This window comes from Aythya fuligula, chromosome 5 (genome assembly GCF_009819795.1).
Source record: "Aythya fuligula isolate bAytFul2 chromosome 5, bAytFul2.pri, whole genome shotgun sequence".
NCBI classification, from domain to species: Eukaryota; Metazoa; Chordata; class Aves; order Anseriformes; family Anatidae; genus Aythya; species Aythya fuligula.
This window is the reverse complement of record NC_045563.1, coordinates 64,112,248-64,135,405: the sequence shown is the minus strand read 5'-3', so window position 1 is coordinate 64,135,405 and position 23,158 is coordinate 64,112,248. Positions and strand designations below refer to the sequence as shown.

The following is a 23,158-nucleotide window of genomic DNA, read 5'->3' as shown; positions in this document are numbered from 1 at the left end:
ACCCACAACAAACTTGCTCTTAGCTTTGAAATTTGCCTATTAAAAAACTTTAGCTCTGAGGAGCAGGCATAGCTGTTAAGAACATTTAAAACAATTGGGTTTCATAGTAATATGCAAACCCTTTTGCCCTAAGAGTTGACTTTTAAATCTCCATTGTAAAGTTTTTAGCCATTACTCCTAGCCACAAAGTATCACACAGATTTCTGATTTTGAACATGTGCTACCTTGTTATGTACACTAGGTTTATATACAGCCTACAGAATTCATTGGCACCACAGTATTTGCTCATTATCAAAAAAAAATACAGTACTTTGTACTTCAGAGGAAAGTAAAAAGTGACTTTTCCTATGAATTCCATACAGACATTCCTACCTGTTTACAAACACAACACTGAAGTCTATAAATACATGAACAGTTTAAAAAACTGCAGCACCTACCTTGTTGCTTCTAAAAAAGCCTTCAGCTTTCAGCGTTTTGCTGGAAACATTCAGAAGACGCAAGTCATTGTAGCAACGTTCTAATACTACCCGCATTGTTTCAGCAGGCAGGTGCGTAGCCTAAAATAAGACATTCAGCGTAAAGTAATGTGCATTATTATAGATGTTCCAGTATTTGAAGATTAATCATATGGAAAGGGTAAGGTTTGTTTATTGACTTAAGACTTGCAAAGACCAGGAAGGGGGGTGTGTGTGGGAGGTGGAAATACATCCCAACATCCTGAACCTGTTCAGTCCCAGTTCCTTTCCTCCATCCTTTGACACATAAGGGTTAGTTTTTCCATAGGATGAGAAGACTAAATGGCTCAGAGAACTGGCGTAATGTGAGTGACTAGTAATAAAGGAATCAGTCCTATTCTTTAGGGTGTAAACCAAGTTTTGTGTACTGTTTGCTTAATAGTTAGCCAGTTTGAATTCAAAGACAGAAACCACATTTCATAATGAGTATCATTAAGTTATACCCACCACCGAACAAATTTACACAGAACAGATATGTAAAATGTTGCCTTTTTCCTGTTCAATGGAAGCAGCGTTGGACTAAGATGGATTCCATGGCCTACAACCATCTAAAAATAATTCTACATCTTAAGTAGCTGCTGGGATGAAGAGGAGGGCTTGCAGGGACACTATGAACAGCTTTAGATGTCAAATTTAATTACTGAAGCCAATAAGGAAAGTTGCACATTGTTTCAGTTATATGGTAACAATTCACTATTTCTGCTGCTGATTGCATAAATCAGGGAGGTGATTGAACTTACTAATCCAAATGAGTATCAACTTCACTCTTTAGCTTCTCAAAAAGCAGATTATCTGGTAAATTAGTAAGAAACAGGGGCCAGGAAGTAGCTAAGCTTGTGCAAAAGCCAGGGTAGAACTATGGGCAGAAGAAGCAGATTGCTCCTTTTGGCAGACAGGCTCAACTGTAACTAACCAAACCCTGTGACAGGATACACAGCATAAATGACCTGTAAAGGGTGCAAAATTTCATTGTATACATATGACATTTTCAATCAGAATGATTTAAAACTCTGCAATAAGATTCCCAAACAATTGTAAATTACCTTGAAATTAGCTGTTTAAATTCTGAAACGGTTTGATTTCAAATATGCTCGTACACTTATTGGAGGAGCAACAGATTCAGCCTTTAGGTCGACTACATGAACCTTTACCATGACCTCTGTAGGGAAGAGAAGAAAAACAAACCTACAGATATATGAAGAAAATTCACAAGGCAAAGGAAACACATATAGTTGTCTGATATACTAGCTAAGGGGTTTCATTAAATACATACAAATAGTAAAGAATTTTAAAAGGTGTCCAATTTCAGAAGTTTAATTATCAGATTACTTTAAATGCCAGAAGCAAAAGTGTTCCAAAGTTTGACACATTTTAGTTTACTTTAGACCAACTTCAGTAAGAAGCACGATAGCAACACAGCACAGCATGTGCTTTGAGTACTGTACTAAATTTTATGAAATCAAAGTTTTTCATCTCTCACATATCATATGAAGTCCTACATTACACAAGCTTATTTTCACGCCACCAATGCGATATATAATTTTTTTGCCTATTTTTGTCTATATATAATTACATGACTTACCACCAGGTTTATAGCACTGGAAAATTTGGTCAGGGTCTTCTTGTTTCCAACAGTAAGTCCAACATGTATGTTGATTTGACACCTCCAAGTAATAAACCCATTGGTGTATCCTCTTCTCCTTCGTACGATCGTTCCAGTAGTCATGGAACTCATCATATTTGACAAGACGACAGCAATCTAAAGGGACAGCCTCTTCTAAATCCATTAGCTAAACAAACAAACAAAAAATAATGGCTTACTTGTGAACTTAGTTTTTCCTCAGTATGTGCACATCCAAGAATCCATGAATCACAGAATTGTCTAGGTTGGAAGAGACCTCAAGATCAAGTCCAACCTCTGAGCTAACACTACCAGCCTCCACTAAACCATATCACTAAGCTCTACATCTAAATGTCTTTGAAAGACCTCCAGGGATGGTGACTCAACACTCCCCTGGGCAGCCCATTCCAATGCTCACAATCCTTTCAGTAAAGAAGTTCTTCCTAATATCGAACCTAAAACACCCCTGGTGCAACTTCAGCCTGTTCCCCCTCATCCTGTCACCAAGTTCAACTGTGTTTAAAACACAACATGTACATATACAGTATGTTACATACACGTGACTTTAATTATATACACAGAAACTTGAATGAAAATCCAAAGAGGGAAATGTAAAAACAGGCTCCAGAAATACATTGAGAAGTATCAGTTATACAAAGAGCATCTTAGAGGGCTGATGAAGTCATGTGCACTGATTATCTTCCACTCAAAATCCTTGCCTGCACTCTGAGTCAAGATGCATAAGGCAAAAACTAAAGAGTACAGGTAGGTAAGCAAAAATACATGCCTTCAACTTTTACCTCCTTGCGGAAGGCAAAAATTAAGTGACACTTTGGTGCTAACTGGTGCTATTGTATTAGCTATGTGGAAGCTTCTTGAAATTTCTCTTATTACAATCTAATGCAAAATTCTTAGGACAATACAAATGAACAGAATTCTCTCAACTCACTGAAGCTACAGAGAGTCTACCAGCAGCTCTTAATGTAATTTTACAATAAGGGGTCATATTGTCTACTCAAGTCAGTAATTCCAACCCCTCTTCAAAAGTGAAGACAAACCCAAACCCACAAACACCGCCACAGCATTAAAAATTCAAAGACTGAAGATACAACAGCAGAAAATGTATGTGAAAATATTACATCTCACAATTTTAATATTTTGTTATGCATACCTTGTAAGCTATTTCCACAGCTTCCTTCAGTGTCCTGTCCTTATGAACCTCTAATTTGTTCTCCATCATTATTTGTTTTGTAGGATGCATACAGAACAATTTAATCTACGAAACAAAATACAGAAATTAGCTTTCAGCTGTAGGAGAGTTTCCTTTCATCTAGTTATACAACTGCAGATAGGAAACACGAAAGGTGCAGTAGGTAGCACTAATGTGCATGTGTGTATATATATATATATATATATATATATATATATATATATATATATATATATATAAGCATATACACATATATTTTTGGCTACATGTGTAGATATATAAATACATTTAATGTATATTAAATATATATATGGATATACATATATTTAATATATATTATAATATCTACAGAAGTCTAACGTTTTGCAATCTGGGATATGATGTCAATGATCAGAATACCTTTAAACTGCAGACAGCATACAAATTAAAATACTCCCTCCAAAACAAAATGCACACAGGGACAATGAGTGTTAAATTCCGTTTTTACGTAACACACTAAGTTATTTTACAGATGTAGAAAACCTAACAGTCAATTGATTCTTAGGAAAACTAGCTGACAGATATGCTTATATGTCTTAAGTGTCTTCTTCTGTTCTTATCTAATCTGTGGTCAAAAACATCTTTTCCCTCTTTCTGCCAAAGAAGTAGTTTAAGTCAGTTTATGAAAAAGTTCATAACACAAAGGGTCACAATATGAAAAGATCTAAGTATGAAACGCTTTACATAAAGCACTACATTTGGGAATTTTGATTTACTTATTTTTTTTGAATTAAGTGATCCCAGGCCAGAGGTTGTTTTTTTTTTTTTTTTTTACATGGGAAATAACTCAAAAATCTCTAATTACTTCTAGCAGGTTCCTCTACTCTGTAGAAGATTCCAGTAGGTGTACATTTCATTTTAATACACATATATTTAACACAAAAAAGTCCTTGCACTGTAGTAAGAATTTATAATTTTAGTAGAAACAATACATAGAAACATATTGTTACTTTATTCAGCGGAAACTCTAACCTTGCAAGTGTTGCGCTCAATTTCCCGTTGCCTCTTTTCTTGTTCTTCCAATTCTCTCTCTTTCTGTACTAATTGTTTAATGTGGTCTGGATACTCATGTGCCTCAAGAAACTCTGTCAGGAATAAAAAAAGGAAAAATTTCCACTGTAGGGTAACATCTTAGGAATTATGGACACATTAATTAACCGTATTGGTTTCTTCCTTCTTCACCTAAACTTCCCACTCACCATGTCCTGTTCCCTTTTTAATGATTTAAATGGAACTGAAGTCAACCCTTTCCCTTGGGGATTATAAATCAGCTATAGCAGAAAATGCTATTAGCACAAGAAAGTTAATATTCCAGTATCAGTAAGGTAAGTTTTACTGTTGTAAAGAAATAGTCTAATAATCATGACTGCTCACAAGACTGCTTTTATAATAAAAGTCTGTTGTAGAAAGTGAAAGAGCTTAAAACCAAAATATTATCTGTATTGTGATAAAATACAGCAGTTAATACAGCTCAGTGTACTTCATGATAATTTGTTACATGAAAGAACATGCAATACTTCAAACTGAAAAAGAACAGTTGTCTCACAATACTGGTTCTATGCTTATCACAAGCAACTTAGCAAACAAGTTTTCAAAATTAAAAAAGGTTTTGGCATATACAAGAAATCTGAAATAATGAATTTAGTTTTTTCGTTTGCTTGTTAGGCAATTATCAGTCTCAAAATATATGGGAAAATCTATTTCCAAAGACAGCTCTTGACTTAAAGATTTTCTTTACTGGCATTAAAATAAGTTTTATTATTTTTAATCTTTACACAACTTGAAGTCACTCTTGTTCAGAATAAATATTGTTTCAATCATTTAAACACTGAAACAATTTTATTATTTTTCTTAATACTTACTATTTTATTAGTTGATATAAAGCTTTAACAGTATCCTCCTTGTACTAAATCCACTTCAAACCTATAGAGAGTATCTACTTCAGATACTGCTACTTTAAATATATTTTTAGAAGTCATCAAAATTGAGTTTAGGGGATACTTAGCTTTTTTTCCCTTCATACTTCCTCAAAGAAAATACCATGGTTCAACTTTATGGAGAAAACAGTGAAAGAGAAATATTTCTAACAACATGTCTCAAAGTACTCTGTCTTATGAAATAGATTTCTGCAAAAAATAGACGTTGTTTGTGTTTATTATGATGCTGGCATGAAATGACATATTTACTCAAAGAGATTTAAAAATATACTGATATAGAAGCAGTTACAGCTCTTGTTAGTTTTATTTTTTCAATAGATTCAGCTTAAGCTTTGATTTTTAGTTTGTATTAAAAAAAGTCATTAAAACTAATTTAATTATCCTTGCACTTCTAAATTTTTTCCTTATATTCACTAAGTAGTCACCCTCAGCATCATGGTTCAATTCAAAATTTTATTAAAAAATGAATGGAACATAACCATTCATGTCCGCTTTAAAATATTTACAGCAGCAAGATAAGATAAACAAAATGCTATTTTCAAGGATATTTTTTACTCCCTCCTCTACTGGACATAAAATTTTGCATATATGTGTATATATATATATACACACACATATATATATATGTGCACGAGTAGATCATGTGATCAATTCATCAAATGCTGGAATTCAAACCTCAGCTCAAAACCAAAAGCTCTATTATACCAAGCTTTCACTTCCAACTGCAACATTAGGTATGCTCAGATTTTAAATGAGAAACATGGATTTTTTTTTAAGGAAAAACATTTTTTAAAAACATCCACGAAAGACAAACACATTCTGAAAAATTATGTTATTAGTAGTATAAGCAACCTAGCCCTACAAAATTAATCTAACCCTATTAAATTCATTATCTTGAAATTAGGCCTCCAAAGAGATATTCCAGTTTTGAAACCAAATAGAGTTCTCCTTTTCTGTTGGGACATACTTGAAAAAATAAACAACCTGCCCACTATCCCACTATTATATGGGGTTAGTCATCCTCTAAAACTTGGTGTACTAAATTAGGGCATAAAAATAAGTGGCATATTAAAAAAATTAAATAAGTGGCACAAAAAACATGAAATCCCAAATCTGTTTTTCACTGTGTAGTTTATAGTATCTTCCCTTACCTCCTAACAAACAAAAAAATAAGGTCTGGTTATAAAATGTTAACCTGCCATTATTACATTCTCATTTAAAATTTTAAAATTTAAGAAGTTCTCATTATTGACTCATTTTAAAGTCAGTATTTTTATTCTATTATTAAGCAGGCACTAGTACAGCATTACAGTTGTAGTTTGTGTCACCCAGCATGTTTGTCTTCAAATCCACAATATATAAAATACTAAAAAAAATTAGAAAGTTTAGTTTGTGGTGGCCTCCTAATGATCACAAGGGCTTGCTATTAAAAGAGTAATTAAAAGCTGTAATAGAAGGCTCCCTATATGAAAACTACTTTAACTTACCCTAAAAATACCAATACCACCATCCTCAAAAAAATTAGGGAGACACTATGTTAGTGTCTATTCCTGAAGTAGGATCTTATTAGTTAAGACTGCAAAGCATACTTACTTGCATTTCTTGCTGGATCCTTCAGTCTATATATTAGCATGTACGCATTTGTGGAGCTGGTAAAGAAAAAAAAAGTTACCTGAATTTATCAGATAGAAGGACAACATTCATTTCAAAAGCCGGTTTGGTCCCCCTGCCCACCCTGTAAAGAACTATGCTGTATGTATCTTAGTAACATGCTAAGCAAAAATGATTTTCAAAAACACTATATTATTTAATCATCTTTTATTCTATCCATTTTTGTTTTTTAGCTAACATGTTAAGCACATGCATGTTGTCAATCATTTGATTATGCTAAACACCAGAAAAGAATTACAATATTGCAGTACTAACCTGGCAAAAGCACTGGAATAATAGCCTCTGCTTCCAGAAGATCCACCATATGTTTTCTTAATATCTTCCTGAGTTATCTAACAGAAAATCAGATTATTATTATTAGAGAGACTAGCACTAATCAATATGCATTTATTCTCATTAGAAAAAATGTCATTACTTATCAATAAAATATTAATCATTTTTTTTAAAAAAGGTATTTCAGATCTGTTTATTTGCTGAGTGAAAAAAAAAATCCAATTCAAAGTGACCTGCCTCTTTATTTTACTATGAATTTAACAGATCTACAAATACACTTCTCTAAGCAAGGAAGTATTTTTAGCATATATAGGAAAGCCCAATTTTAAATCCAGCAGTGTGTGTGTGAATAAAGGCTTCTTTATAATCATCCCTCCCTCAGTATCAACATCTTATGGCACGTCATGAGAATTCACCATAAGGCCTGGTATGTTGGAGCCTATTTCTTACAAAGTTTCTCTTACAATAGAGGGAGAACTACACTTAAATTGTCATGGAAAGAATATCCTATGTTACACTTACAGAAAAAACAGGCAACACAAGGAAACTGAATAAACAGGAGAACAATCAAAGGTTGAAGACCAACTAACTGTTCCCCTTATATGGGGAATATTCCCCTTATAGGGTCTCAACTGAACCAGGTAGACTCAGCTGTAATACCATCCAGACACCTCTTATTACGTTCTGGTTTTACTGCATGATTTCTGACTGAAATAGATCATGGCTCAGACAAAAGGACTAAAATTAAATCTGACTTGCAACTACAGACCACACAGAAGGGGCTTCACTGAAAACTGGTGTCACAGTGTAATTCACAACTAGTAAATGACATTGGCATGCTGATATACATTGCTACCTGCAAGTGGGAACTGTTCTTTGACTTACACCACAATGCTAAAATTCGGGGTGGAGGTTGTTAGGAAGAGAACTGAAAAGCCCCCAACCTCAAAAAGATAGAGGCTAAAATCTGTAACCAGCACTGACAGTGGATGGAAGCAGAACTGAAAGGGCAGGGAGAGAAAATTAAAGGAAGTAATTCTACCTAATACCTACCCTTCACTACAATGTACAAAAAAAAACAACACAGAAATTTTACAAATCATTTAAGATAATGAAACAACTGTTAAACACAAGTGAAAAATCATATGAAAAATACAAGCTCATTGGTTCATTTATGTTTACTTAAGATAACAAAATTGTTTCTACCTTGCTAACATGCTGATCATTAAAACTGTACCATTGGTCATCACTAAATGATTTTATACAGGCATAGTAATGGCCACCAGCAGCACTTCCAGAATGAACCATAACAGAAAAGAGCTCATACAGTAGAGAATTCTGAGGAGAAAAGAAAAAGTTATGATAAAATATATTAAGAAAAGGTAACCAAATGATTTTACTAAAACAATTACATGAACCCAAGTATATAAATAGTTGTATATTAAAAAACAAATCTGTGTAACAGAAATACATTACTGCAATACGAACTTAAAATTTGAGCTACAATATGCTAAATACTATACAGGAGTATATAATAGAAATGAAGAGAAATTTCCCCTTTGTACTGCGGAGAGAGACAAGAAAGACCAAGTAACTTAAGTCATGGATGCATGTTTTTCTTCCTGAGATACATTCCTTTTTTTCAAGAACCAGCTTAATGCATTAGTGTTATTTCTTTCTGAACAAGCTCTGACTGTGAAGATATACAAGAACAGAAACATACCAATTTATTTCATTTCCATACCCAGGAGGAAATAGCAAAATAACACAACAGGATATGAACTTGCATTAAGCATTGCTGAAAATAATCCTCAGGCTAAAAACAAACCCTGAAAATGCATACTACATATGTTTAAAAAAAAATCAGTAACACCAAAGAGCAACCACCAAAACAATTACCAGTGCCTTAAAAAAAAAAAAAAAAAAAAAGGCTATTCCTAAACCATAGAACAGTAAGTTTTACAGCAAGTACTCAGTTGAAGGATGAACATTTTCATTAGGATGGCAAGCAGACTCAGAACTATATTGGTTCATTCCAACTATACATGCATCTACTATGTTTTTGTAATTCTTAGAATTTGTTACTTCTTTACCATACTGCTATGTACTGCTTTTTGCCCCTTAACGTATAATGCAAAACAGTAACAGCTTTCAGTATTCACTCTTCATTAACTTCCCTCACAACACCCTGAACATGCTAAGAACCGTTTTCATCAATGAAAAGATAGGTATTAAAAGACATACCACATTGCTGTGTACACATTAAAAAACGCTGAACAATACTGACTCATAGGTGTTACAAGAAATAAGTATTTTTAGATTACATAGAAGAAATACTTTAAATTATACTGCATCCATTAAGATACCTTAACCCAAAAAGTTGGCAAGGTAACTGTTAAGCCTGTTTTGTCTTGACAAGCAGCTAAACTTACTGTAGTTGGCCAAAGCTACTGTCAGAAGTAGGCCTTGACATTTGCATCAGATACATTACAATACTCTGTCCTTGTTCTAATCAAGCGACTATCAAGTAATTTTTTTTCAGCTAGTGGACAGTAGTCAGAACACTCAAAAAACCCTCTCAAATAGTTAAGGTAAACGTAAAGACGAACAGACGTACAGTTTAAAATCCAAGTCTTTCAGTATCAATGAAAATTAAACAGTCATGGCCATCAGCTTTCTAACAAATCAGAATAAAAATTATTGGCCAAATTTCCAATGTGTTCACTGAATGAGGGTACCTGAGGTATCCATTGCATACATTAACATAAAACTTAAGATTCAAAGAATTTTCTACTGGCAAGAAAACTCAATTAAATTTCTCTAAGACCTTCAGCAACTATGTCCCACAAAAATATGACTGCTAGCCTAGGCTGACTGGCAGCCTGATTTCTTTATATAAACTCCGGATGAGATTGTTTAACAGTTCCCTGGCCTCATCTGTATCATTTTGCAATCAGTTGCATGCTTTCCTTGCCATTGTGTCAATTTTTGAAATTTGAATAAAAATGCAGGCTTCTCTTTTGTTAAGTAACAATTATTTATATTTATAATTATTTATATTTGTGGTGGGACTGACTCCTTTCAGCAACTAAGCAACCACCCAAATCACTCTCTCCTCTCCCTGAGTGGAATGTTGGAATTAACCAGAAGAGCAGAAGTGAGAAAACTTGTCAGTGGAGATGAAGGAAGTTTAGTAAGCAAAGGAAAAGAAGTGATGCAAAGGCATTCACTCACCGTCATGCGATCATCAGATCACCAGCTTTAACTTACTGAAGATGACATTACATGGGCATGGGATACAGCTCAGGCATATTTTTCTCATCAGTTTGGGTTACCTGTCCCAGCTATGTGACCCTCCCAGCTTCTTGCCCACCTCTAGCCATATCATAGCAGGGCAGAGCAAGAAAGCAAGTCTTGTCACTGCACAAGCACTATTCAACAAGAGCTAAAATACTGGTGTTTTCAGTTTTAGTAACAATTCCAAAATTTGGCATCATACAGGCTGCTGTGAAGTTAATTCCATACCAACCAGACCCAGAACATTTTTTAAACATACCTTTTCACTGCCAACTTTAGATATTCTTTCTGCTGCACTGTTGCTTTCAAGGCAGATTCCTTCATCGACTCCATCATCATTAGAAAAATCATTGCTCATCTGATCACTGTGACAACTGCCTTCATTTTCTGCTCCACTATCAGTGCAACTTTCAGTCTGAGGAGATTTCTTAAAAAAAAAGACAAACACTACTGTTATACAACATTTAAAGTTGCATGGAACAAGAAATGAAAATATTTGCAAATGGCAAGCTTATATCAGATACTAGCCTATTCCATTTACGAAGTTCATTCAAATACTCGTAGGTCTAATAAGTCCTATTAAAACATACCCCGTTGATCAGAACTGATTTGACCAGAAGTATTTTCATCCACAGTAAAAAGATGTCTTCCATTTTAAACTCACTGGACAGGGTCAAGGTATTACAGTAAAAATGACTAGTGTTTTATTAATTATTAATGTTTTATGGACTACTTCACCATTTGAAGTTACAAAATATTTTCATTATCAACTTGTAAGCAAGACAGATTTAAACACAAATTTAAGTATGCTGCACGCTGGATTTGCCGGATGTGGAAAAGCCTAGCAACTTGTGCTTTTAAGTTTCTCGTGAAGATAAGAAATCAGAAACAACTTCTTTATGGGAAGCATGGAAATCCTGTAGCAAATTAGAGAACATGCCCCTTTTCAAAAAGGAAGGAAAATCCAGATATATATTGAAATTTCAAATTAAACACTATCATAGCTAAAAGAAATTTATGAAGATGAATGTTTAAATAGCTTTATTAGACTGACAGTTTGATTTCCTTAATAAGGAGCTTCAAGAAAGTCAAAGACTTTTCTTCCAAAACTAAAATCTTTACCTCATCTTCGACATCGATGAAAATACTCATGTACTAAACTCCTCTGGAACACGTCATACGATCATTGAGTTTAATTCTGTGCATAGTGGTATAATCAAAGTCAAATCTCTTCAGCTGTAATGTCAACAGATATGGAAAATGCAAGAACCGCAGGCCCTAAACAAAGTAAAGACAATTATTATGTACTACCACTGTCAGGATCAGTATCTAGCAAAAATAGTTTTCCACAAACGATCTGGAAAGTGCTTACCTTCCTTGCATCACATTTCTTCTTACACCTCTCACAAAAATACTGATTGGGGCCATCAAGAATCTCAGGCTGAATGAAGCATGCAGTGCGTCTTCCTAATAAGAAAAAGATGTTACCTGATTTTTTAAAGAATGTTTACGGTGCAGGTATAAATCAGAACGTATGTACGGTGATACAAACAAAAATTATTTCAGTCACTGAAAACTACAAAACTTGAATGACAGATTTTGATAGTTCCTTAGACCCCTCAAAAACTGAATGAAATATCATTACACGACATTATATTAGTGGTTTCACTGCTTACCACATATAGTAAGCTGTACTTAAAAAACGTTATTAAAGCTCTTGAGAACTTCATTATTTTGGAGCTGTATAAATATCCGTATGTTTTTCGATCATTTTATGAGAAACATAATATTCCTCATGTTTTCTGACTTATATCTCTTCCATTTTCTCCTAAGTAATCTTTACACGAAAGTTAGTTTTTATTAGGACATTTCTTAATACAATTCCTATTCTAATACATTTCACAATCTTCTATTCTTATTACTGATAGTTTTCTCAACAAAATCAGTGATAAAACTTTTATGCTGTGCTGCCCCCCAAACTGTAAGACTCTACTTTTAGAGTAACTATTACCTTCAAGAGGTAATTGCCAGGTAGTCTCAGAGCTACTGAATATTTCTAACATTCTTAACATACACACTTCAAACCATACCATAGGGATGAATCATTAGATAAGTATGTTTTCATTTAATCTTTCATTTAATTCCTTTTTGTAGGTCACAGAATCAAGAGAACACAGTTGGAAGGAACTTCTAGACTATCTCTAGTTCTTAATGTTTGAACACTTAGCATAGTAAGATGCCATAGCAAACAGTTCAAACTAATTTCGTGAGGCATCGATAGGCACTTAAGATATAGTTTTCTCCATAAAGAGGCATTCAAATATAGCCGAGTAGTTCCACAGATATCTTACTGCAAGCATTTGTTTAATGTGAACAGGTGGAGTAGAATCTTTATGAAAATGCTACACAATGAATGAATAGCCATTAGGTGAAAAACTTACTGGAAAAAACTATGAACAAATTTCCATCTCAGATTTTCAGAGTTCATCTAGTTTTTCCATGTCCAAAGAATAAACACAATTAAAAATATAAGACCTTGTTTACCAACCTAAGTTAGATTTCTAAGAACATATTTCCTTTTTTTAAGTCACCTATTTTCAAATTACCCTTAATAGTTTGGCAAGGACACTACCTGAAAGCAAGTTCATGCAGTTGTCATCATAATTCTACTTAAATCCACTCTTACAACCCTCAGTAAAAAAAGCTAACAAAAGATGATGAACACTCAAAAACACTTAAAACAAATGTATTTGCCACACCTCCAACTACTGGAATTAGCACTAGGTTGTCTGGTGTTATATAAAGCATTTCTGCTTCTTTCTAGCATAAATTTCAGCATGCCAGCTAATTTTCTCAGCGCAACCACTCTCTCAGCTGTTATCTGTCATACTTTTATGACTTAGAGTAAAAAGAAAAAAAAATTGAGCTTCTGTCCTAATACTGTTAAAGTCAGGCATACCAGTATCAACAAAAATCCATGTGAATTGCTGCTCCTGTTTACCCACATCTAATTAGAAGCTATATATTATGTCTGTATCTCTACTGACCTCCCAGGAGACCACCTAAGGTTTTTTAAAGCATGCCCTCTAACTCTGCAGTTACTGAAAAAAAATTATTAAATCTTGAGATACATACTGACAAGATCTCAGTGCCTGAACAAGGTTATAGCTAAGCAGTTCTATTCTATGACACGAACTTGGGAAATAAAGAATCAAAAAATCAAAATGCAACCTTAAGACGTACTGAGTATTTTTATAGTTGCTTCATATTAGGAAATAAAACATAACATTATCCTTCCAAGAAGTTCTTCAGTGCTGCCATTTAAGAAGTAATACATGTATATTTATAGATAAATGCGACATCTCAGTATCTACATTTTTGGTAGTACACAATGTCGAACAGTGGAGAATACCTTTACGTGCATTCTAACGGATTAACCTTAAAGTTCATACATCGAATTCTCTCTTATAAGAAAGTAATGGAAAATCACTTACCTCTAACTAGAGTTCCTTTGAAGGTAGTATCCTCCTTATAGATCCCCTATCTTGGGTTGTGTCGCCTGCTGCAAGTTCCCTCAGAGCTGACGAGCAAGGTCTAAAAAAGTTTATATTCCCTTCTATAAGCCCTATTAGCGCATGTGTGAAGTTGTTGATCTCTCACAAATACCCCTTTTACCTACACCTACTAATCACCATCTACGGATCAATGGAGGATACTACCTTCAGAGAATTCCATTTAGAAAGCAGGCGATCTTTCCCTTCTCCAAAAGCAAGTATCCTCCATATCTCCCCACTGCTGAGACTAAAAACTAAAAATTACATCTGCTATAAATAAGACGAAATGCAGGGGGGAGAATCAACTGAATATAATCAGAGTAGGAATTTAAAAAAAAAAAAAAAGCTCAAAAATTGAAGCATCAGTACAAATTGAAACCATGTAACTCAGTAACAAGTCTTAGAAGTATTTTCGTCACTGTAGAGTAAACCCAGTAATTGCTGATTTACAGGAGATTGTCCAAATGCTACCAAAAAGTAATCTGTATTTTAAATTCTTGATTGTTCAAGCTTCCGTCATTTCACAAATATACAAAGAACTTTTTTTTTTTTTACAGCATTCTGCTATATACTTCTTCCTTCTCTAGTGAAGAAAAATTTCAAGCTGAGACATGTACAATGTATTGTTAAATGCAGAATGCGAATTATAAGGTAGAGATTTCATTATTTTCTTGAATAGATCAGAAAAAACTCCACTGAATAAAAATTACAATAAAAACCTCGTTTGGGGAATATTTGTAGAAACATGTTAAATATGAAAAGGGAAAGCAATCTATACAAAAGGTCACAATCACTGGAATTACAGCTCAAAACACGGTTTGAATAGCTGGATATTTCTGGGTATGAAAAAAAAATTACTGCAGTCCTAAAAAAAAATTCAAAAGATTTCACTAACATGAATTCTTTTGTGAGATAGATGTCCTTCAGATCTTTACTGCTACTCAAGATTAGTATTTAAAGCACTAAGTATCTTGACTACATTGCAGTTTAACCTAATTCTGATAGTTTTTTTTAACAGTATTCTGTTAAGAACTACACACTTTGCTTAAAAAATGCTAACATGCTAAAAAACAAAAGGGCAAAAATAATTTGTCTATAATAAATAACCTTGGTAAGCCAATTATGCAACAAGTGATTGTTTAAAACAACCTTTACCCAAAGGCTTCAATTCATTCTAACTCTTTCTCACAACTCCACCAATATTACAGATATTTTGAACCACAACAGTGGAATTTCAGTTTGTAATGAAATTCCTTTTCAGGGGCTAGGAAAAAATAAAAAGCTTTCTCAGATTTACTAATATATATGCTTGCCAACATCAGTAATGCTGGAGCAAAAGTGATCAAGAATATCAATATACAATAGGATTTTTTTTTTCATTATTTAATTTCTTGCTAAAAACATATGGTATTTCAGATGTGAACTTTAAAAAGCACAGCAACAACACTGCAAGTTAACTAAAAAATTCTAAGTCAATCTTCTCTTCCTCCACTAAGATTTTCAACAATGCTATTAAAATTTAGCAGCTTTCTCAATAAAGAGAACAACCCAAAGAAAACTTAGTGATTTCAAAAATATCTCAGGTCAATGATGAAAATTTTATCAGGAAGAAAATAATTGATTACTGAAGCCCTAAGGCAATAAAGTTGCATTTCCCCTCCCCTTATACATGCACCAGTAGGACTCATTGAAGGGTAAAAGAAAAAACAAAACAAAAAATAAACCAAAAAGCCAAAAAAAATCTTCTAGAACTTGCTAGCTGGTTCACTGCACAAAGACGAACACCCCAAGATGGAGTATCTAGGATGATACTTACCATGTAAAAAATTATACCACTGTCGCATTATGTATTCTATGTGTGTATGGATGCACTATTAGTCAGCATAATAGTACACACCACGCTAGCAAATGCCTGGTTGGAGCCATACGGGCGGATGACCAAAGGAATATCCAAGTAAGTGTCGATTCTCCATCCTTCATAGCCACATTCTAGACACCTTACATAGTCTTTCAGTTTGCCTTGATACAGCTGATTTATAAGATCGGCCTGAAACAGACAAATATTTAACAGTGCTTTAAACAAGTGTAAAATAATGTTTCTTTAGCTTTACAAGATTTTTTAAAAATTATTATTTTAAGTCTTAACTGCATAACTATGAAGTTAGAATTGTCACTTCCTAGCAGGAAGCATCTCTTGATCCTCTCCCCTATTCCTCTACCCCACCACTGCAGAACACACGCGTAAAAACAGCTTCTCAAAGCACTTTACATTAAGCTTCAAGGTATCCTTTATGGACACATCTTAAGAATGACTAGAAAACTATCAAAATTAAGTCTGTTTTTTAAAAAAGAATGCCTGATCGTGCAGACATTTTTAACACTGATATTACACTCTTTCCCTGCATCTCTGGAGGGAGGTGGAGAAAGATAGAGATATTTGCCAATCTACAAATATGGAAGCTGGCTGTATGACAACTTAGCTACTCATCAGAATGTAGAATGTGTTATGAATATACTGTCTTCTGTGTTAGAAGAGAGGGCTTGAGCTGCAAGAGCCCACAATATAGCTAAAAAATACTGATAGCAAGGAAGTTATCACAAAAGGAGTTACATAAGCACTTTCAGTGCTTCAGATAAAGAATATCCAGAGTTCAGAATATTCCACTTTTAATTGGAGATGAAAATAGAATTAACATGCAAAAATATGTTTTAGTAGCACAGATACCATACAAACAAGAAAATTAGTAACTGCTGTAGACCACCAATAATCTTGTACTTAGAATTTAGAGTTCACATTTTTCACAATCATCCTTAAAAAAAAAAAAACACACCGCTGAATGAGTGAAAGTTTTGATACAATTACCTGTTCTGTTTGCTTCCATTTCTGCTCCAAAGCATCAAACATGACTCTACAAAGCTCCTGTACATCATGTTGCTGCCATGCTGTTAGAAATTGAGTTTTATTTTAAAACAAGGAGAAGTTATTTTACCGCAATACTAACTGTAGTCTCAGAATGCTTCCTAATAGCTATCAATTTGTTTTCAAGTCCTCTTCCAAGGTGTTTACAACATTAATCACTATTGGGACAGCATTCAATTCTACAAGCAGTTAGCTTTCAAATTAAATTAGAAAAAAAAGAAGACAACCAAGTTGCTCAGTGTGTATAAACAAGAATTCTGTATATAACAATAAATAAGTATACAGAAGTGCTAACATGCACCATTCGAAATTATAAAATAAACTGGTTCTGACTTATTTCATGGTGATTCTCCAGAATCCAATAATGTGTTTTCCCCTCACTCCCCATTAAGTGTAAGAACACCGGTTGTGTAATTACTCCATGGAAAATTAACAGGTTATGGAGAAAAATTATATTATGTGCAAAAGAGTTTGATTTTATGGAATTTTCAATATAATTTTCTACTTCACTGGAATGCATTCATTTGACACTCATGATTCAAAACAGATGCAAGTTTCTCCTGAAGAGATTTTTTTTTTTTTTTTTTTAAGAAACAGTTAATATTTATAACTGTAATGACAGGTTAATTACAAAACTAAGGTATTTTACTTTAATGACCTAAACCTCTCAGATATTTATTTTAAAAAACAAAACAAATCACAACTAAACAACAACTTAGGCCATTTTGCTTCCATCCGAAGTGGATTCTAATTTTTAATTATTTAGGTATTTTTCCCCATCAGCAGCAGTTCAGGCCCCTAAGAGGGGACTACTGAAGTAAATCACACAAGCTTAATAGCTGCATATTACCCTCACTGCTGTCCCATCCAAAACTCCGTGTAACATCTGTTGTTTCAATTGCTCTTTTTTTGCTGGTCTGCAGTAAAACAAACAGCCTTTGAAGCTGGTATGGGATACTTGTCACAGGATCCTCTTCAGATTCTTCAAATTCCCATCTATTCACAACATTAGATATTTAACAATTAACAACGACTTGAAAATATTACTGAAAAAGACATTTAAATCAGCACTTATTGCATTTCAAGAGGTCTGCCAGATTAGATGTCAACTGAAGCTCTGTTACTGGGAGCAAGTCAAAAATTCTCCTTAAACAAAATTGCTTTCCATTTCTTCAGTGAATGACAATGCTATTCTTTAAAAGTACAAACATAAAACAAACAAGTAAAATACTTCTGAAGCCATTCACTGCCCAAATACAGACATGAACTCCAATTAGTATCACACTCCTTTTGAAGTTTGATCTTTCCAGGATGTGGAAAAAAAAAATATATATATATATATATGTTGTGGCATAGTCTAGCTTTAAAAAGCTAGTCTATGCCACAACAATAGACTAGCTTTAAAAAGCTAGTCTATGCCACAACAATAATATTCTAGTATTTCAGCAAAATCTGAAGATGTTAAACAGGTAACATGTACTAGCCTATCCAGTTTGGTATCAAGTATTAAAAGAAATCTTCCTCCTTTCCCCTTAGGATAACTTCTCTACTCACTTTTCTGCATCCTTGCATGTTATCCAAACTATTCTATCCACTTTGGAATCAAGGTTTTCTATTAACATTCAGATACATTTCAATATGCAAAAGAGAAGGCATTTAAAAGGTTTTTCTACCACAATGTGTCAGGACAGATAGTACATACTGTGACATTAGGAATGTATTTTGATCATGTATACTCACTTATATAATGCATTTCTAAACTCAGGAGTCATGAAAAGCGTTTGTAAAAGGCTGTTCAAGTAGCAAGTCATTGCTTGATTTACTAGACCCACATAGCCTATAAATACAAAAGAATGATATGGAAATAATGTAAAAGATGCCACATCACATAAAATATGTTTGACAATAAGACAACTGTGATCATGTTTACTCAAGAACTACATCCAGCTGTTGTCATTTGTACTACATAAATTGAGGCAATTTACAATTGCTTACTTCAGTAAGCATTAAAAAACCAGTTTTTAACACAGATGTTTTCTCTGCATTACACAGAGCTACTTTAATCATCACGAATCACATTTCACAGCAATAAACAATATTTAATGTTGACATTCCTCCACCAATGGAGACACAGATAACACTAAATAGTTTTAATAGGTAAAGTATTTTATGAACAAATTCTAGACTTCTGTAAAATTTGTAAAGTAGCTTACTTACTGCCTAGCTATCAACTACAAAATATCCTAGTTATAATGTAGTTACAATTTGTATCAGTATTGGTTTGTATTTAAAGCCTGAGAGCTATAAACCGAACATCTTAAGTGCCAATGCACATACATCTCTCTAAATCTTCCACAGTAACTAGAAAAGCTACTAACAATTAGTGGGTTTTGTTAGCTGAAAAGGGAGATATCTGTATTACCTTACTGTCATTTTAAGATTTTCTCGAAGTATATAACATTAATAACAGCTGATAAGCAAGCAACATATACTGAAGCACCATGTAATAAAGCAAATACACTTATTCATACACTGAAGCTGTATTAAATACATCTCAGTTTCATATTAGTAATGAAGAGGCAGCTACTCCATGCCAAACATGCAATTTTTCTGAAGAGGCTAACTTTGGAAGTGTGTATTTTATTTATTACTCTGTACACAACTAATCTTCTTAGTTTTGTCACACGCAAAAGTTATGCGGCAGATAAACATTCCTATCTCAAAAAAATCTCAAGCAAGAATGAACTGGTGTAATATGTCAGCTTTGTATCTGCTCAAAAAAGCTTAGAAGCAGGAATTAGTCTTATTACTTGAGCTACAACTTATGGACCACATAATAGCATATATAAAAATAAAAAGCAAATGCTAATGCATGTTGCAGGGCTTGGATTAACAGCTCAGCAAATGGATTAAGAACACCTGCCTTGAACAGGGGTGTTGGACCAGGTGACCTCCAGAGGTCCCTTCCAACCTCACTATTCTAGTGCTTCTCCGAAAAAAAACATACGAGCTGAGTGTTTGTAGAGAAGATGGGTAAGAACATGAAGTAAGACTCTAGAATAGATTCTAGGCTGCCCAGGGAAGTGGTGGAGTCACCATCCCTGGAAGTCTTCAAAAAGACGTTTAGATGTAGAGCTTAGGGATATGGTTTAGTGGGGACTGCTAGTGGTTAGGTCAGAGGTTGGACTCGATGATCTTGAGTCTCTTCCAACCTAGAAAATTCTGTGATTCTGTAATAGTATGAAATTTGACAGGGATACTCCCAAATATTTCATGCCTGTGATGTTACAAGAATTTAGTATCTGTCAATCTTCATACACAACTGGGGAGTGCATATCTTGATAGCAAAACAGAGCTATGACCATGAAAAATATGAGATTCCAGCAGCTTCTTTACTCTTCCCTTCTGGCAACCACTTCAACTGTGCAACATTTCCTTTCAGCCAACCAGAGAGGGAAGGGCTGCAACACACAGACTGTGGGAGGTGGCAGCAGCTGCTGGCTGGCTGGGCAGAAGCTGCCTTGTCCTCCCCTCTCTGTACAGCAAGAGGGATCTGCCCTGGCACTGAGCTGCGTTCCCCTTCCAGAGGGAGTCTCTGCCTCACTGGTGAGGTGACAGGCAGTGGACAGAATCTCTTGGCAATCACAGTGTAAGCAGGGAAACAGAACTGAGGGGCTGCAGGAGAAAGACAATAGCTAACATTCCTGGATTGCAAAGATTTGGGAACAGCCCCTCTTACAAAATGGCATCAAGTACTCATTGAGCTGCAACTGAAAACACAGCTTGGGAATGAATACTTTTGGTAATACAGTCACAACTTCTCAGCCAGGGACACAGCAGTGGATTAATATGGAAATTGAGGGTCCCTGACAGTTGAATTGCACTGATTGCACTGTCAATAGATATGGATGAGATAGAGCTCTTCTTCTTCCATAGTGCAAGGATGTCATAGAAAATGTGATGGGAAAATACATCAGCATGGTGGTTCCTCCTCCTGCCCTCCCCTCCCAATAAATTGGGATTTCTTTTGAGAATTCTGAAGATGCTGCTATTTCAAAGTATACTAAAATAGTAACAAATTAGTAATGCCTTTACAAGAGAGAACATTATACCTGTCTCTGATTTGCTCAGGACTGAAGAATATGAGTAGCTTTGACTGACATAATCACTGGTACAGCCAACAGAGCCTTCTCTTGGAAGTGGGCCTATAAATCTGTCTTGCACACTGTCATCTGTTGTACCTGATTCCTCCTAAACAGAAATGCAATTATTTTATGCAAAAATTATACTTTTTTTTTTTTTTTACTGAAGTACCTAGAAAATTTCTCTCACAGCTAAGAAATCAGCTTAAAATACCATACTTTTTTTCACTTTTAACACAGCAGATTTACAGTTGTTTGGGTAATAAATATTCAATTCTGCCCTCCAAATTCCCAGCTCCTTCAGAAAGCATTATTTATGCTAGTGGAAGGAAATACCCTTTACAATTCTGTATAATCAAATAAAGTATTCTAATACATACAACAAGCAAGCTTGCAATTTATCATCTCTTATGTCTCAAGTTCAGAGTGCTAAAATGCAAAATTACAATTCTCGTTCCTTTTTTTGGTATGAAAACTACAATTTCAGTATTCCTTCAAATCATCCTCAAATTCTGACCTTGGGTTTCATTCTTTTCCAGATAATGAAGTCCATAAAGGCTAAGTAGGCCTTATGCTGACATCAGAGCTGAGTAATAAACATCCCTATATCACTGGTCTACCTGATCCCAATTTAAATAAACTCTACCTATGTTTATCTGTTACTACATCGCATATTTGAGGAACAGCAATCTTACAATATTTTGTTACAGCAGACAATTGCTTGCAGAAACACTGATCTTTTTTTTTATTATTATTTTTAAATTAAGGTAAAATTGGGAGCAAATAATTCTACTGTTGATACGCGCTATCTTTCTGAAAATTCCCATGAGTGCCTAACATTGCTTTCAAACAATCAAGGAAAGGAACAAGTATAATTAAACCTATATTATTAAAACTATCCTAAACATGTCGGATTAATTATATAATCTTACAAAATTATCCATAGCAAAGCATTACATACATGTAAATACTCAACAAGTATGAATAAAAAGTAAAAATAAGTCATTATTAGTGGAATTGGTCTTAATTCAGGATAAACCTAGAAGCATTACATAGCAGTCTAAAAGCCCGTTGAGGTTCCTGAGGTAGTAGCTTATATGAAACATATAGCCCCATTTAGTTTCATTTTCTGACATTATGAGAAGAGCAATACACATAGCATACATCTATCCTCCGAGCACTATAGCTTACGTAGCTGAGCAAAGATTTTACCTACCGATCTATATGAGGTTGCTCACCATCCTTGTCTGTCAAATGTAGAAAATTTTTCTTCCCTGGCTCAAAACCAGCATCAAGAATAGTTTGTCACTGTTCTGATCTATTGGAGTCTGTTAAAAAAATAAAGCGCTTTATTTTTTTAAACAGATTTATATGCAAATTAACCAGATTCTGTCCAAGTATATTGCTTGAAGTAGCTTTCTGCACACTAAGACAAGATGAAACAAACATACTCATTAACACTGGAAGAACTTGGGGCAGTTTAAAAGACAGTTTAAATAAGTACTATAGTACAGTTTAATACTCAGAAGATGGACAATCTACTCAGGAGCCAAGACATTGGTCTGCAAAATTCCTGCAGAACAGTAAATCCTACAAAGCCTACGTGCACTTTGTTAAAAAAAAAAAAAAAAAAAAAAAAAAAAGTCAGCAAGCACAAGCATGTCTTGAAATAAGCTATTTCTTGAAAAAAAATCTTGTAAAGTTTTCTAAATGCATCTCTGAGAATCATATTAACCAAAAACAACACTGATTTACAATAAGCAAAAGAAATAATGTTAGTCTTTTTTCGGTACAGTACATTCAGACAGGTATAAGAAACATGGAAAGTTTTCTCAAATACGACCAAAGGAAACTGACAAAGGGGTTAATTATCACATGAACTATTACTGAAAATACATACTGAAAATGAAAACTAGCATTAAGTTTGAATGATCTTAAGTTTTGTTTACTGATTAAGTACACGTATCAATAAAAAGCAC

The 23,158-nt window shown here is 34.2% G+C and overlaps 1 protein-coding gene across 1 annotated transcript in view; it reads right to left on the bottom strand.

The window, feature by feature from the left end:
- The window catches only part of USP47 (ubiquitin specific peptidase 47), a 35,416-nt gene extending 14,131 nt beyond the window's left edge, over positions 1 to 21,285 (bottom strand). The window contains 20 exon segments of the mRNA XM_032188876.1: positions 438 to 557; positions 1,546 to 1,596; positions 1,598 to 1,674; positions 2,098 to 2,131; positions 2,133 to 2,233; positions 2,236 to 2,305; positions 3,308 to 3,412; positions 4,358 to 4,470; positions 6,916 to 6,971; positions 7,249 to 7,325; positions 8,473 to 8,604; positions 10,823 to 10,990; positions 11,686 to 11,841; positions 11,936 to 12,015; positions 12,018 to 12,030; positions 16,015 to 16,164; positions 16,981 to 17,060; positions 17,888 to 18,033; positions 18,778 to 18,874; positions 21,150 to 21,285. Of these exon segments, the coding sequence (XP_032044767.1) occupies positions 438 to 557; positions 1,546 to 1,596; positions 1,598 to 1,674; positions 2,098 to 2,131; positions 2,133 to 2,233; positions 2,236 to 2,305; positions 3,308 to 3,412; positions 4,358 to 4,470; positions 6,916 to 6,971; positions 7,249 to 7,325; positions 8,473 to 8,604; positions 10,823 to 10,990; positions 11,686 to 11,841; positions 11,936 to 12,015; positions 12,018 to 12,030; positions 16,015 to 16,164; positions 16,981 to 17,060; positions 17,888 to 18,033; positions 18,778 to 18,848 (1,800 nt within the window). The 5' untranslated portion in view covers positions 18,849 to 18,874; positions 21,150 to 21,285.
- Between the last annotated feature and the right edge of the window lie 1,873 nt (positions 21,286 to 23,158).